Raw genomic sequence first — 15076 nt, forward strand, 5'->3', positions numbered from 1 at the left:
AGGAGAAGCGAGAGAAATGACAGAAGTAGTAAGAAAGTGAGGATGGATGTGACGTACGCTGAGGATTTGTGGAGAAATAAGACGAGGTGAAGCAGAGAAGGATGAAGACTGTGTGGCATGACATCATTCCTCTGTTGCACTGTGAGGTTACATTCCTGCTGCTGTGGAAAATACGTTCACACACGTATCCAGATACAGTACAGTGTTGATAAGAGGATGCATTCACTAAGCATGTGTATGCGTCACTACAATTAACAGAAAACGGATTAGGTGAGCAGAGCCAACGCTACACGGCAGCTTCGCATAACCATCCGAGACTGGGTTGTTTGTGGTTTGTAACTGTGAATTTATCTCACTGCACTGGTTTCCACAGTTGGTGATGGGTGGTGCATCTGTAACTTACAGATGTTCCCATATTACCACATCTGGTGGTTCAGTTGACTAATCACAGAAACAGAATACAGTTGGAGTTTGGCATCCAAGCCCAGAGTTCATCACTCACCACAAACACGCGGCATAAACAAGTTGGGGACTGATGAGTAAATACCCCCCCAGAAACTAAGGTGGGTGCTTGGGTGGTGGAAGGGTGGGACAACAAGCAGCACTGCAGGTGAGCATAAGCACCGTCATTTAATAGGTGGAGGTGTGGCTTAAACTGACTGTGAGATTCTTCATTTCATTTATTTCTTTCACACTTGGTACAACAGTTTCCACAGTTAGTTCTTTCAGACAAACCAACCACACTGTCTATCAGTAAAGCAGGAAGTAGAAAATATTCATATTAAACCCCGCCCCCATCTACAATCCAACTTATTTTGCAAGCAGGCACCAAAACTCAAGGAACAAACTAACATTAACATTTATCCTAACAACACATTTCCAATCAGAACGTACCACTCCACATAGTAACAAGGAGAAAAGATGAGTAAATAAAATAAACGAGGCAAAAAATAATGGATCCTTATTAAATTAACTCCAATTTCATTCACATTCTTCATATTGAGTTATCGTTTTAAGCATGTAACACTTTTTAAAACAATGTAAATTTATACAACTCTTTAAACTATAATGAAGAGACTTCCACAGTCGTATACTCCTAACCGCTGGACTCATTAATCTTTGTTGTCCTAGCTAGCTGATGCTTAAAATGAAATTTCCTTCTGCTGTCTTCTCTCCTCGAACACGTTAAAAATACTCTTTGTAACTTAAAAGGCAAAATATTATTTTTAGCCTTAAACATAATTAATAGTGTGCGTAGTTTCACTAAATCGCCTAATTTTAATCATTTCAATTTTATAAATAATTTATTTGTATGTTCTCTATATTTAACGTTATGAATCCTTCGTATAACTTTCTTCTGTAATAAGTTTAGAGGTTTTGTAGTATTCTCATATGTATTCCCCCAAACTTCCACACAGTAACTAAAGTATGAGAAAAACAGTGAAAAACATAAAATGCGCATTGTTTTATAGTCTAATAAATCTCTTCCATTTCCCAAAATATAAATGTTTTTAACCATCTTCTTTCTAATATACTCAACATGTGATTTCCACGTCAAATTTTCATCTACTATTACACCCAAAAGCGAAATTCAGTAACTCTTTCAATCAATTCTCCATCAATGGACATAATGACTTCTTCCTCCTTTACACGATTGCCAAATATCATGAATTTCGTTTTTGTCAGATTCAAAGATAATTTATTTACATCAAACCATTTTTTTAATCTTAACATCTCAGAAGTCATAATTTCAACCAAATCTTTCAAATTCTCTCCAGAGCAATAAAAATTTGTGTCATCTGCAAATAAAATAAAATGTAACCTTTTTGATACGTCACAGATATCATTAATATATAAATTAAAAAGTTTAGGTCCCAAAACAGAACCTTGAGGAACGCCACATACAATCTTCAATCTTTCAGAGGTGTTGCTGAGATAATGTACATATTGCGACCTATTTTCTAAATAACTCCTTAACCAATTCAATGCCACTCCTCTCACACCATAGTTATACAATTTAGAAATCAAAATATAATGTTGTAACGCGTCAAAAGCTTTTTTAAATCAACGAATACCCCAACTGTATATTTGTTATTATGGGTTGCAGATGAAATATCCTCAATGAAAGTCAACAATGCTAATGCCGTTGATCTATTTTTACGAAATCCAAATTGATTTCCATTTATTAGTTGATTTTTTTCAATAAAACTATCAAGTCTTTGCGCAAAGAGTTTTTCAAGCACCTTTGAAAGCTGTGACAAAAGAGACACTGGCCTATAGTTGTTAAAACTATGCTTATCTCCTGATTTATATGAGGGTCACTTTTGCCACTTTCATTCTTTCAGGAAATACTTCTGATTGTAACGAGAGATTCAAAATATAGCAAAGAGGAATACTTATACAGTCTAAAGTCTTTTTAATTATAACCATGTCTATACCATCACAGTCAGTAGATTTTTTATTTCTAAAGTTTTCTACAATTGCTATGATTTCTTTTATGGTAATATCAGCCAAGAATATAGAATTAACCACTCGCCTTTCTCCTTTCCAGGCTTCATATTCTGGGTCGTCATTTTTCCTAATTAAATTTGCTAAAGTGGGTCCAACATTTACAAAAAAGGACGTGAATTCGTTTGCTACTTCAGTCTTGTCATCGACAACTTGATTATTCTTAAAGAAATAAATAGGCCGATCTGAGGGTGTGTTCTTGTTACCTAATACTTCTTTAAAAATATTACAAATACCAACTTATTTTTATAAACTTTATATTTCATTTCCGCATTCTTAGTTCTCTGTGTTATATAGTCCCTATATAAATAATTTTTCCTCTTACACGCATTTGCAAGACCCTTAGTTATCCAAGGTTTCATATTCTTATTCTTTTTCTTATACTTAAATGATACCAGTGGACAATGTTTATCATACAAGGCCAAGTAAGTATTTAAAAGCTCCATATGCAACGTCGACCTCATTAACATAATCCAGTCCACTTCCATGAGATCTTGTCTGAACTTAATTGCCTCGTTATTTCTTAACCTTCTGTGACTCATGAAACCAACTTCTTCCTTTCTTTTCATATTTAAATCAAAAATAAAAAAGATGGTAGATGATCACTTATATCATTTATGATGAGGCCACTCATAATATTACTCTCCAAACTATTAATGAAAATATGATCAATTAGTGTTTCTGATTTATCTGTTATTCTACTCGGCTTTATAATTAAAGGATAAAATCCCTTACCAAGTAATAATTCAAAGAATCTGACGCAGCCTTATCATTTGCCTCTTTACAAAGATCAATATTGTAATCACCACACAAACATACAGTCTTATTTCCCTTAGCCTTACTCAATGAGTCTTCTACTGCTTCTGTAAATAACTCAATCTGTGACCCTGGTTTCCTATATATGCACGTTACAATTATATTACTTCTTCTTTCTATGTCCAACTCCACTGTCACAGACTCCCTTACATCGTCTATAGCCACAGACATATATTCAACGTTTTTACATTTCAAATCACAATTAACAAAAAGTGCCGCCCCTCCTGCCTTCTTCTTAGTTCTGTTTGCAAAGTATAAATCGTACCCTTCGATACAGAAACCCCCTCTTCTCATCTAACCATGTTTCAGACGGAGCAATTATTTGAAACCTGCCTCTCAAACTATACAGAAAATCTTTAATCGAAGCAAAACTTCTGCAATGAATATGAATGAATGAAAATGTATTAGCTATTTCAACCTTATCCCTGAATTGCTCCTCTGTATAATATTCACATGTGACATTAATTGTATAAAGCACGTTCCTTTCAGGGCCAATACCTGCTTCAAAATCATGGTTTATGATCTGAGTCTATTATTCTAAGAATATCTATTGACCTCAAAAAAGAAAGGGATCCTTAACAATCGCACATTTATTTATCGACATATTTTAAGTTGATCTTTTCTTCTTCCATGTCCAATTTACAACTTCCTCTTGTCCTTTTCCACCTGAAGTAGCATCTGTTCTGGTAAAGGATGAACTAATTGTTTTTAAGCTCATAGCCGTGATAGGTCGTAACCGTCTGCCTATCTTGAAATGTTATCTCGTATAAACGTCCAATTCCTCCAGATCCTTAATCGTTATAACCTTGGCTTCTTCTGTTGTTCCATTAAGTTTAATCATCACTTTACAGTTCCTCATCCAGGTTGCTTGAGTCTTTTTCTCCTTCCGTAATATGCGAGCTTGTCTCGCAATATCTGCATTTCTTTTTGTAAGATGTTCATTCAAATATACTCGGCTTCCTCTCAAAAGGCTGGACCGCCTCAGCAAGTCAACTTTGTGGTTACGGTTTACAAATCTCACTACAATTGCTGGAGGAGCATTAATGTGCCTTCTAGGAAGGGTATAGCATGCAGATATATTATTACTATGCAGGGGAAGTTTTTATTCAAGAAGAGTGCATCATTGGTTTATGTGATGAAGAGAAATGATAGATTCCTGGATTTATTAGTCAGATGCATTTCTTTCTTTTCTTTATTTTGTTTCCCCCCTGTGAGCTGTGAGTTCCAGTGTTCCTTTCCCTTCAGCAGTCTGCTTTGTCTTCCCTTTTTTCCTTGGACTTCCTTTCATGTTCCAGCCTCTCTTCTTTCCCAGTATCACTTTGGTCTCCCACGGTCTCTCCAGGTTTCTCTGAACCTTCTTTTTCACTTCCTCTGTCATGCCACCTGGCTTTCAAAGTCTGCCATTGATATTGTGTGTGTGTGTGTGTGTGTGTGTGTGTGTGTGTGTGTGTGTGAGAGAGAGATGAAGACAAAGGTAGCCTGCCAACAAAGGTAAAAGGCATTCAATCAGAGTGGAAACAGATTGGGAAGCTTTCCTGCCTGGGTGTGAATGAGACTGATTCAGTTAGCCAATCCCTGCTGAGCAGATACACCCGGACAGGAAGGGATCTGGCTGATAATGTGTTCGCTCGAGTTTTGGAGTAAAACTGTTCTTATTTTTCTGTTTGTTTGTTTTCTTTTAAAAAAAAACTTTTTCAGACCCCTTCTGACATATTATCTCTACATAATATTTTATCATTATTTGATTATTTAGTTTAAATCCATAAATTAACTGAAGTGAAACTTGCTGGCAGAAATTTCCGTTTCACCTTAAGTTGAGTAAAATTTTCCACCTTCAAATGTGTCGTCGTGTTATCTCTAAGGCACACAAGAATCTACTTGAAAGCAGCTAATGTTTTATAGAGCGTTACAAATAGCCAAATCAATGTCTCTCTAATGTTGTTTGAATGAGGTGGTTCTCACCAGCAGGAGGGGGAAATAGATTACTCTCGTATAGATTATGTGCCTGAGAATGAGCACATTTGTTAAGCACAGACAACATCCTCAAAGTCACCATGACACTCTACTCCTGTTCCAACAATAATTCATGGATTCATTACTAGAAAACGGGATAATAGTTAGACTCACTGTTTCTCAAACACCTGACAGGAGGTCATAAAGAGCTCATATGAGCTTTGTAATTACCACTGGTCGATTGATCCTCCTAATATTTCAGAGATGGCAGAAAAAGGCAGACAGATTAAATTAAACTGTGGAATTAATTAGGTTCATTTAATTGGAAGGATCAATTTTAGTACAACAAGGTGTCGATACAATAGCTCACCTCAAATTCAAACAGAAATGAGGCAGGTCGCATCGTCTTGCGTTTCACGCATGCACAGGACTGGAACGTAAGCGTTTTCGGCCGTTTCAATGTGGACGCACAACTCTGTGAAAACGTCTGAAAACGTTAGTGTGGACGTGGAGCGTTTTCAGGCGAAAACGGCATTTTCAAATCTATCCAGGCTAGTGTGGACGTAGCCTAAGAGGAGCATTCAAAGGCGAGCATCTGTTGGCCAGGCCTGTGTCCGTGAGGCTTGGTCGGGCAGAGAAAGAAATAATATGGATCCAACAACCTGTGGGCCCACCACCCACATGGAGGGGCTCGTACTCATGCTGCCCCGACGTCAGCCAGCGCATATCGGGAATGGCACAGGCACCGATCGGTTTTCTATCGCCCATTTGCTGGGAGCAAGGGCGCCCTGCGTTTGCGAGGTGCGCCTGCTGCTGGCGGTACAGGGAGGAGAGGGCGGGGCGGCGGGAGATTCTCTGGCTGGCTGGAGCAGCGTCTAATAATCAACTCGCAAAATAAAACGAAAATAAAAACAAACCAACAAAAACACCAGACATCATGATACAGAAAATAAATATACGCTTTAGGACTCGGGGTAAAGGATCAATAACAATTTAAAATTTACAGTTTGATGATTTAAAGTCTCAAACAAGCCGTCGAAAGGGGAGGGGCCGGCTGCTTCCAAATAGAGCACATTTCATTCATAATGATGTAAATCCAAGCCCATCATGTATTCATGATTTGAATCCTGGGTTGTGTGAAATCCCAGAAATAAACCATAGACAAAGTGAATCTGTGAACTAAGGTGTAGGTTGTAGGGGATGGGTGTTCATACTGGAGGGCAAAATTAAAACCAGTGGAAGATGGACAAGAAAAGTTCAAAGCCATCAGGTGCTCAGTTTAGAAAAAAGAGAAAAGAAGAGGAGGAGAAACAACAGATGCAGGTAAGCAGATGTGTGATTGGATGATGGCAGGTCATCCTGAAACAATCAGAATCAGAATACTTTATTAATCTCTAAGGAAATAATGTGGGTTACAGTTACTCCAAGAAGAAATGGTAAAAATAGTAACAATAACAAACTAAACTCCAAACATCACATTATGTTACAGATTTTAATATTAATTAGTCATCGTCAGTTGTTGATTTGTCCTGTTCTCATTGTATGACGAATTATGATGGCTGTGGTAGCCTTTTATGTTAATGTACAATCCTTAATATGTTTTATGTGTGTGTGTGTGTGTGTGTGGGGGGGGGTTAGAGGGAGTGTTCGCCCAGGGCACCAAATAGGCTCGACCGCCACTTGGTACGGGGATACTCTCAAGCCCCCGGCTGAGAGCTCGTTGTGGAGTTTTCTCTGGGCAGCAAACAAACATCAGCTAGATGTTTACCTGGTATTCTTGGAGTCTTTAGGTGGGATCATGAAAGAGAGGAGCACAGCTGGCTACAGATCATCACCTAGTGCAGGGGTGTCGAACTCCAGGCCTCGAAGGCCGGTGTCCTGCAGGTTTTAGATCTCACTCTTGGTCTACACACCTGAATCAAATGATTAGTATCATTACCAGGCTTCTGGAGAACTTAAAGACATGTCAAGGAGGTCATTTAGCCGTTTGAATCAGCTGTGTTGGATCAAGGATACATCTAAAACCTGCAGGACTCCGGCCCTTGAGGCCTGGAGTTCGACACCTGTGACCTAGTGGCAAGTGAAATCTGATGGTGGGAAAGGTTGCCAGACAAACTTCGTACTCAGTACTTGTTTGTTTGAACTGGAAACAGCTGGCGGAAGCCCATGTCTGTAGGGTTTTTAGCTGCCACATCTTCCATCTGGCATCTTGTATCCGAAGGGAAGTTGAGAGCAGAGACTTCCACTGCTGAGGTGGTTGGCAGGACCTGTTGTTATAAGGTCATCGAGGCCAACACATCACCCTCATCCTCCAAGGGAAAGATTCTCCATGGTGCTGGAAAGGAGGCTCTAGTGGAGAGTTCGGATAGAGTTTTATAATCTCCATGTCTCTGTGGATTTTTTAGACATGGAGAAGACTGATGACCAGTTTCTCTGGGGGCAAGAATATGGGGTTCTGGGACCATTACTTCCACCAGGCCCGTGTATAACAAAAGTGAGAGCTGTCCATGTCTGTGACATAACATTAAGCATGTTTTCAGTTGGTGTTGGACTCCTTAATGGTTGCTCCTTCTCTATAATTCTGTTTGATTTTTAAGGACAGGATCTCAAAGTAGCAGGTGTGAGGAGGATGCTTGCTTTTCATAAACTGGAGGTTTGGAGGTTTATGCTAAACTTGGGTCGTCTTCATGTCAGCATTAATGCACGAATTGTCACGGTGAAGAGAGAGTTGAGCCAAAAGGCGAAGTTTTCAATTTATCAGATCGTCTACATCCCAATGGATGGATGACTGGATATGTAAAGCGCTTTGGGGTCCTTAGGGACTAGTAAAGCGCTATATAAATACAGGCCATTTACCATTTACCATTTACCAATCCTTACTATGGCCATGAAATCTTGGCAAAGGCTGAAAAAGTAAGGAATGCAAGCACCCAAAATGAATTTCCTCTGTAGGGTGGCTTGGCTCAGCGTTAAAGACAGAGTGAGGACCTCAGGCATCCAGAGCTTGGATTAGAGCCTCTGCTCCAGTGTATTGAAAGGAGCCAGTTGGGGGAGTAGACCCAGAACCTGCTGGAGAGATTGTATATCTCAGGATCAGTGGGAAATCTATGTCAGGACTAAGTTGTAACCACAAAGCCTCTGAAAACATATGCTTAGTTACGGCATCACCAGATCTGCATCTCCGTACAAATGTAACTACACGTTGCATTGATGCAACTATTGTGATTGGCTTGTTCACACCCATCTGCTCCTCCTATGCATGTCTGATTACAATTAATCAATCAAACAATCATTGTCTCTATATAAGGAGTTATAAGGATTTCTGAAACTATCGGAATGAATGTGAATACACAGAAAAGTGAAAAAACTTGCTTGCCCTTAAAACCCGCCCCCCTCTCTCTCTCTCCCCCCCAACAAAGAATAGGAGGAAAAAGTCCCAGACCTGGTGTTTTATTTGCAGTTACTGCTGCATATAAAAATTCGGGGCATGACCACAAGGTAATTAAAACATAATGCACCTTGCACAGGCATAAATGCTGTCGATGATGTCAGCCACTTGTGCAGGTGATACCACAGGCTCTAACTCAGGCCTTAGTCTGCCGCCGCTGCAACCTGGCTTTGGAAAATTGGAAGATAATCAATGGATGGATAACAATCCTAATTCCAAAGCAAAGCTGAATTATTTTCACTGTGTACATCTACAGTCACACACTCAAAGAAACTCCTCACTCCTGACACACACCAGGAAAGGTCTGGAGGCAATCCTTTTGTTTGATTCACGTTCTTCAAGAGACTGACAACATGCTTCTTTGTTTCTTTGTGGGTCACTAAACTCACATGGAGGAAGCACTCCATCAGTTTGAGGCATTGAGGCAGAGCCGCTGAGCAGGTGGCTAAATTACAGTGTGTCACATGCTTCCAGACTCTATTCTAGCCCATTTAACTGACAGATACTGGGACGCTCAGGCATGTGCTTTTCTCACCCAATTATTAAGACGTTGGAATTTAAAAACTGGTCCCAAATGATAAAGATAACCTAACTCAAGAAGAGACAGGGCACTGCAAATGTCTGCAAACATGAGGATTGTTTGAGCTATCCAACACTTACTAAATCCGATGTTTGCAGAGTCTTTTTTCTTTTAATTGCTGCACAGCACAACCTATCCTCCGACGATGGTTCTATGACAAACACGTGGTGACGGTAAAGGGATGTATACAGTGTGTGCAGAATAAAGTGTATTCAATATAAAAGGTTTTATAATGGCTATCAATCATAAACAACACCTGCAGATGTTAAAAAAGAAAAGCGTACGGCTCAGTAACACTTTGCTATAACCCCTCACTTCTGTCCTATTTAAAGGACGTAACCCTGCTGTGGGACTTTGCCAGAGGTGCATCTCTCACCAAAACAACTGCAGAGCCACATTAGAGTACCCCCCACCCCCCAGTGCTCGGTGCTTTCTAAGCAAAAAATATGTGGTCCTACTAAAAATACCTGCTTTAAAATCATTCATGCCACACGCTATTCAGAGAGCTAATGCATACTCATGACCCTATGCAAATGTTCATCATCAGACTTTGACTAATAGGGAATTAATTAATGCAACAACGGGGAGCAGAGCCACAGTGTGCACTAACAAACAGAGCAGGGGCATGCAGGGAATCTAACTCTGATCAAAGCCCCTGGTTTACTTTTAATCTTAACAAAACATGGTTTTAAGTTTGCGGCAGATTGTTCCTGGTGCATAATTAAAGCTCGACTGTGACATTGCAGTAGTTTTATAACACAGCATCCAACTCTAAAGCATTTCAGCTGCTGTAAGTGGGTTGAGCCCACTGCAGCTGTCAAAGGATGTCTATGTGCCACTTTTTAAAGCCAGTGTTAGAAAATAGGATTGATGCCCTGGCATGTGTGGAACAGCAAAAACAAAAATAGAAGAGAATATGCTCACTTAGTTCTTGTCCAGTCGGTGGACAAATGCACAGCCTGCCTACTGCCTGACACTCCAGATGGTTTTGCACACAGAACTATGTGGGATGTTTTGGCAGGTAATGGGAGACACCTTTTGTCTATTGCTGTATCACAGGTGGCATTTAACCAATCAGATCAGCGAACCACCACCCGTGAAGACAGCTGGTGAATCAAACTCAGCTGAGAGAAGAGGGAAGCATGTTTTCCACTGAGGAAACGTTCATCTTTGTTTGAACCCTCTGTGGTTCTCATTAACTTAATACTTAAGCAGGGATGGACACTAATCTCTTCAGAAGCCTTCATGGTTGTTTTTAAAGGACTGTCGTCACACAGGAAACACACCTGTAGATGCCATGAGGTTCTGCCGCAAGCTCACCTGCAGAGACAACCTCTGGCTGTTGAACCATAACTTCCTCAGTCTGTGCAAGCAACTTTACAGAATCAATATCTGTAAATGTTACATGCATGCAGTGTTTCAGTACATACACTTATATATTAAGCACTTTGAAGGCACAGAAGACGAGGCACACACTGTATCAATACCCATCCCAACTTTTCCTTTCCTCATGTTCTGCAAAATCAGCTTATTGATGGAATATGTCAGTCTGTAACAGCAGTATACATCCAGTGCCCTATATTCATGCTCCCTGTGCAGCACAGCTCAGAGCTCACGCTGGCTTCACACACAGGAGAAACATGGATTATGGCACACAGAGAGTTTGAGACCATTACCACCAACAATGACTAAGTTGATTAGGGTTCCTTGATTTATGTGCGTGTTTGTCTGCAGAAATATATTCCAGTAAAACATTGGAGCCTAAGCTGGCTCAGACAAACGCACCAAATAAATCACTTTAATTAAGACTATTTTTGTCACTCCACAGTTTTTCCACCACGGTGCTCAGCAAAAATCTTGCACAAATGTCACCTCATTTTTAAAAACACTTCTTATGGGTAAAAGTTATTATATCCATAAGAGCTAAAGTGTGCAGTTCAACCTGCATTAATCCAGCTGCAAGACGTTCATATACAGGGTATATACTACTGGCTCACAACCTCTCTCTGACTGCATATATAGCATCGGCCATTTTCAAATGTTGCAGAGTTTGTGAAAGACACACATGTGTGTCGTTCAGCATTGTTCATTCTTCACAGTATTAAAGTGCAGAATGCTGGTTAAAAAGCAACGTCAGTTTTATAACATGCTCCTATTGTGCTGCAGTGTTGAACAGTTACAGGGTTAGCAGGTTGCTTTAGTAAAAACAGTGATGCCGTACTCCCAGGAAACTAAAACAAAACATTTAAAAACTACCCAGACTACTTTACGCTTTATGGCGTGTCATGACTGTTGCACTGCAGTGCTGCTGCTGGCACCTTGTGGAGTCACAGTCTGAGTTAGCTGCTGCGCTCTCACTGATAGAGAAGGATGGAAAACACCTTTTGTTTTGTTTGCACCGATAAATGCTGCTGCCTGCAAGCTGCAGTCAGAACATTATTCAGTTTTTGCTTCTATAGTGTAAAAGTCATATAGTTTCCTTGAATTATCACGATACAATGTGAAGGTTATACCAACAAACCCTACCTTCCAGTGGAAGCTGAGCTCAGCTGCATGTGCTGCGTAATCCTCTAAAGCATTACATTGCACATCTCTCCCACTCTGTTTCTACTTTGGAAGTGAACCTGCGCATCACTGTTTGGCCTGCAAAGACCAGCAGAGCTCCAAGAAGCCACACTTCGCTTTTTATGGTTTAATATGAACAGTAAGACTTGTGAAATGTAGAAAAATGGGTTTTAGTACTGCAACCTCACTCTTTCAGAGATCGGTGGCTCATCAGAAACAAAACAACTTCCTCATCATAGCTTTAAACAGACGCTTCATCAGTAACACACACATACACATTTATTCCGTGGACTTCTCATGAGGGAGTGACACAAGTCATTTCTTTATCAGAAAATGCAGAATGCTGCAATTTGCAAAGGAGAGAAGAGGCAGAAATCTAGTTTGTCGCCCCACTGTGGGGTTTCTGACACACTTACAACGCTGCCACATAGAATGGGAGAAAGTAAATGCGACACACTGTGTAGTAAATAATGACAGGCGCAAAAGTCATCACCACTTCAACAAAGAATTACAACTTCTGCGATGCCACATAATCGAAACACAATTCTTGCATTTGTTTTTAAAAACACTGGAGTGGAAACAGAAAAATCCATCAGCCTTAAAAGCGTTGATTGCACACGTCTCCCTAACATCACAATAACACGACTACACAACAAACTATATTTCTTCGGTAAGATCTTTAGGAGATAGTAATGATGGGTCCTACAGCTCTGCTGCTGTGTGCCATCCATGGCTCCATTTATATCTTAATGTCAATAATTGTATTTATTTATTTATTATATTATATAACTGCCCTTCTATGCAGCCCCACAATGTTTCTGTTTCAGTGTTTCTTATGCATACACCATGTATATCGTTCACTCACACATATGTATACATATATATTGCTTTTTATGTTTTTCCCTCGTTGTAGATTGTTTTCTCTTCTCTACTTTTGCACCTTTGTGGTCCAGCTACCCAAATCTGCTGTGCAAGAAACTGCACAATGACAATAAAACGCTCTCTAAGACGGGAGTGACAGGACGCCGAGTCAAGAGCCAGCATGTGTGAGTAGCTCTGGGTATCAGAGAGCTGCAGGGTGTGAGTGAGTTTAGCCTGCTGTGTGTGCGGCTGCCTGTGGTGTATCTGAAGCATACACGCGCAGGTATGGGTATATTGTATGGGTGTTGTAGTCTAGTTAGTTAGTTAAATAGTAAGTTAAATAACTGTTCATTATGACACATGACTATAGTCACCAAGGCCAGGAGCATCACTGCATTGTACATGTTTGTCCCCCAAAAAGACTTCTGCTTTCAGGGAATCGTCTCATGCTTCACTACTGAAATATCTGTCCACTGTTTAAACTGCGTTATACGTCAGTCAGCACACTTCTAGACCCCCATACAGAAGGTCAGTTTGAGTGTGTGCAGCTCATAAATGTGCAGAATGTCTGCACGAGTTCTTCCTCAGGACATCAGATGTTTTTGAAACATGTAAATTATTTAGCCTTGTTTGCCGTTCAGCATCTTCTTCTCTGCTGCTCCGAGGGATCGCTGCGCTTGTCATCACCTATTTGATGCTGCCATCTACAGGCACAGCCCGGAAAGGCAGGCGCTCTGCTCACAACAAGCCCTGTTTGCCAGGCATTTGCCACACAGACTGAAGAGTACGAAGCTTTAAAGCTCAACCACAGTCGTACATTCAGCTGAGTCTAAAGGTACACTGATCCCTGAATAGACTGACAAACAGCAGACTCTGGACTCCACAGTTCAGAGGTCAGAGGGCAGGCGGAGGCAGTTCTTTAGGGGACTTTTGGGAACGTATGGGGCTTCACAACAAATATAGAAAAACACTCAGCAACTATGTGATGTTATTAGGGGCTCTTGTTTCGTAGGATTTCCTTTTCCTTCCACATGACCCCCCGCTGTTCTTCTTCTCTCTTCTCATTCAGTAAAGTCGTGCAGGAGGGAGGTTACACGGATGTCAGACATATATGTGCTGATGAAACCACCTCGTGATTTTTCCTTTCTTCTAACAGCTCTATAAATAGCACACAGCTGGTACTGCTTTCTCCATCTGCACTGTATCATAACTGCACCACTGGCTAATACACGTGTATACACACACACACACACACACACACACACACACACACACACACACACACACACACACACACACCCTTTGATTTTGCCAGCTGCACCTTAGCATGATAACGTTTCGATAGAAGTAAAGCCCTCTGGATCTTGCAGGAGATTCAGGCGTTAATAAAAAAAACATAAAAACGTTACTTTGCTAACAAAAAGCAGATTATTATGCAAATATCAATCAGATGAAGATGTCACTTCTGTAAGAACACATACTGGGATGCAGAAATATGCATATGTAAAGTCTATATAGCAGTTCAAAGACTCAGCACACTGTGAGCCAAGGACAGGTAATCTGTGATGGCACATCCCAGCTCACAGGCTCATCATCATCCTCTGAGTTTAAAAACAAACAAAAACAATCCTCAACTGCATCCAAAGTAGACAAGAAGCTGGTCTGGGGTGAGATGCCTTGCTTGGTAAATGCAGCAGTCGGTAGCACAGCAGAACAACGACTCCGATGAGCCTGTCCTGCCTTTAGAAGTTCAGTACAGGTGTCTATTGCGTCTTTTTAAGCAAATTACGTGAAAAAATACAGTTTTTCATGTGTGCAGAAGTACATGCTTATGCCTAGCCTCTGGACTGTTAGAAGTAAGCAGATTACTGGCCTACCACCTTTCAGCATCATCATCTCTTTGAAACTCGGTCAGTGGCCTTCACTCAAGCACTTTTTGCCCCGAAACACTTACAACAAGTGCAAATGGCTTGCAGGCCCTTGATGATTTATGCAGGCTGGCAAAATGTCACAAAAATAATGCCTCTGCTGGACATCGGGCACACTGCACATGGACTGTGTCCTACCTGTGTGACCTTCTCTGTGACGTTGTGTGTCCGGTCAATGAGTTTGCAGGGTGCTATGATGTCCATCTCCCCCGAGGGCAGAGCAATGAGTGGGTCCGGTTTGAAATCCACAAAATTGAGCGTGATCTGAGGGATTTTGGAAATGGTGCGGTACCGCATGAGGTCAGAGTCTGACGTGGAGTTCAGTATGTTCAACTTGCTGTTTACTGCACCTGGAAATATGCAAATGAAGTTCAAGAATCAGGTAAGAAAACCAGCAGGAAAACATTTGATCCCACC

The 15076-nt window shown here is 40.7% G+C and overlaps 1 protein-coding gene across 2 annotated transcripts in view; it reads right to left on the minus strand.

The window, feature by feature from the left end:
- kcnh2b (potassium voltage-gated channel, subfamily H (eag-related), member 2b) overlaps positions 1 to 15076 on the minus strand; it is a 255409-nt gene that overhangs the window by 108172 nt on the left and 132161 nt on the right. For both annotated transcript variants that reach the window (XM_012924041.4, XM_004568926.4), the window contains one exon: positions 14798 to 15009. In XM_012924041.4, the coding sequence (XP_012779495.2) occupies positions 14798 to 15009 (212 nt within the window). The remainder of the gene's footprint in view (positions 1 to 14797; positions 15010 to 15076) is intronic.

This window comes from Maylandia zebra, linkage group LG9 (assembly GCF_041146795.1).
Source record: "Maylandia zebra isolate NMK-2024a linkage group LG9, Mzebra_GT3a, whole genome shotgun sequence".
Classification (NCBI taxonomy): Eukaryota; Metazoa; Chordata; class Actinopteri; order Cichliformes; family Cichlidae; genus Maylandia; species Maylandia zebra.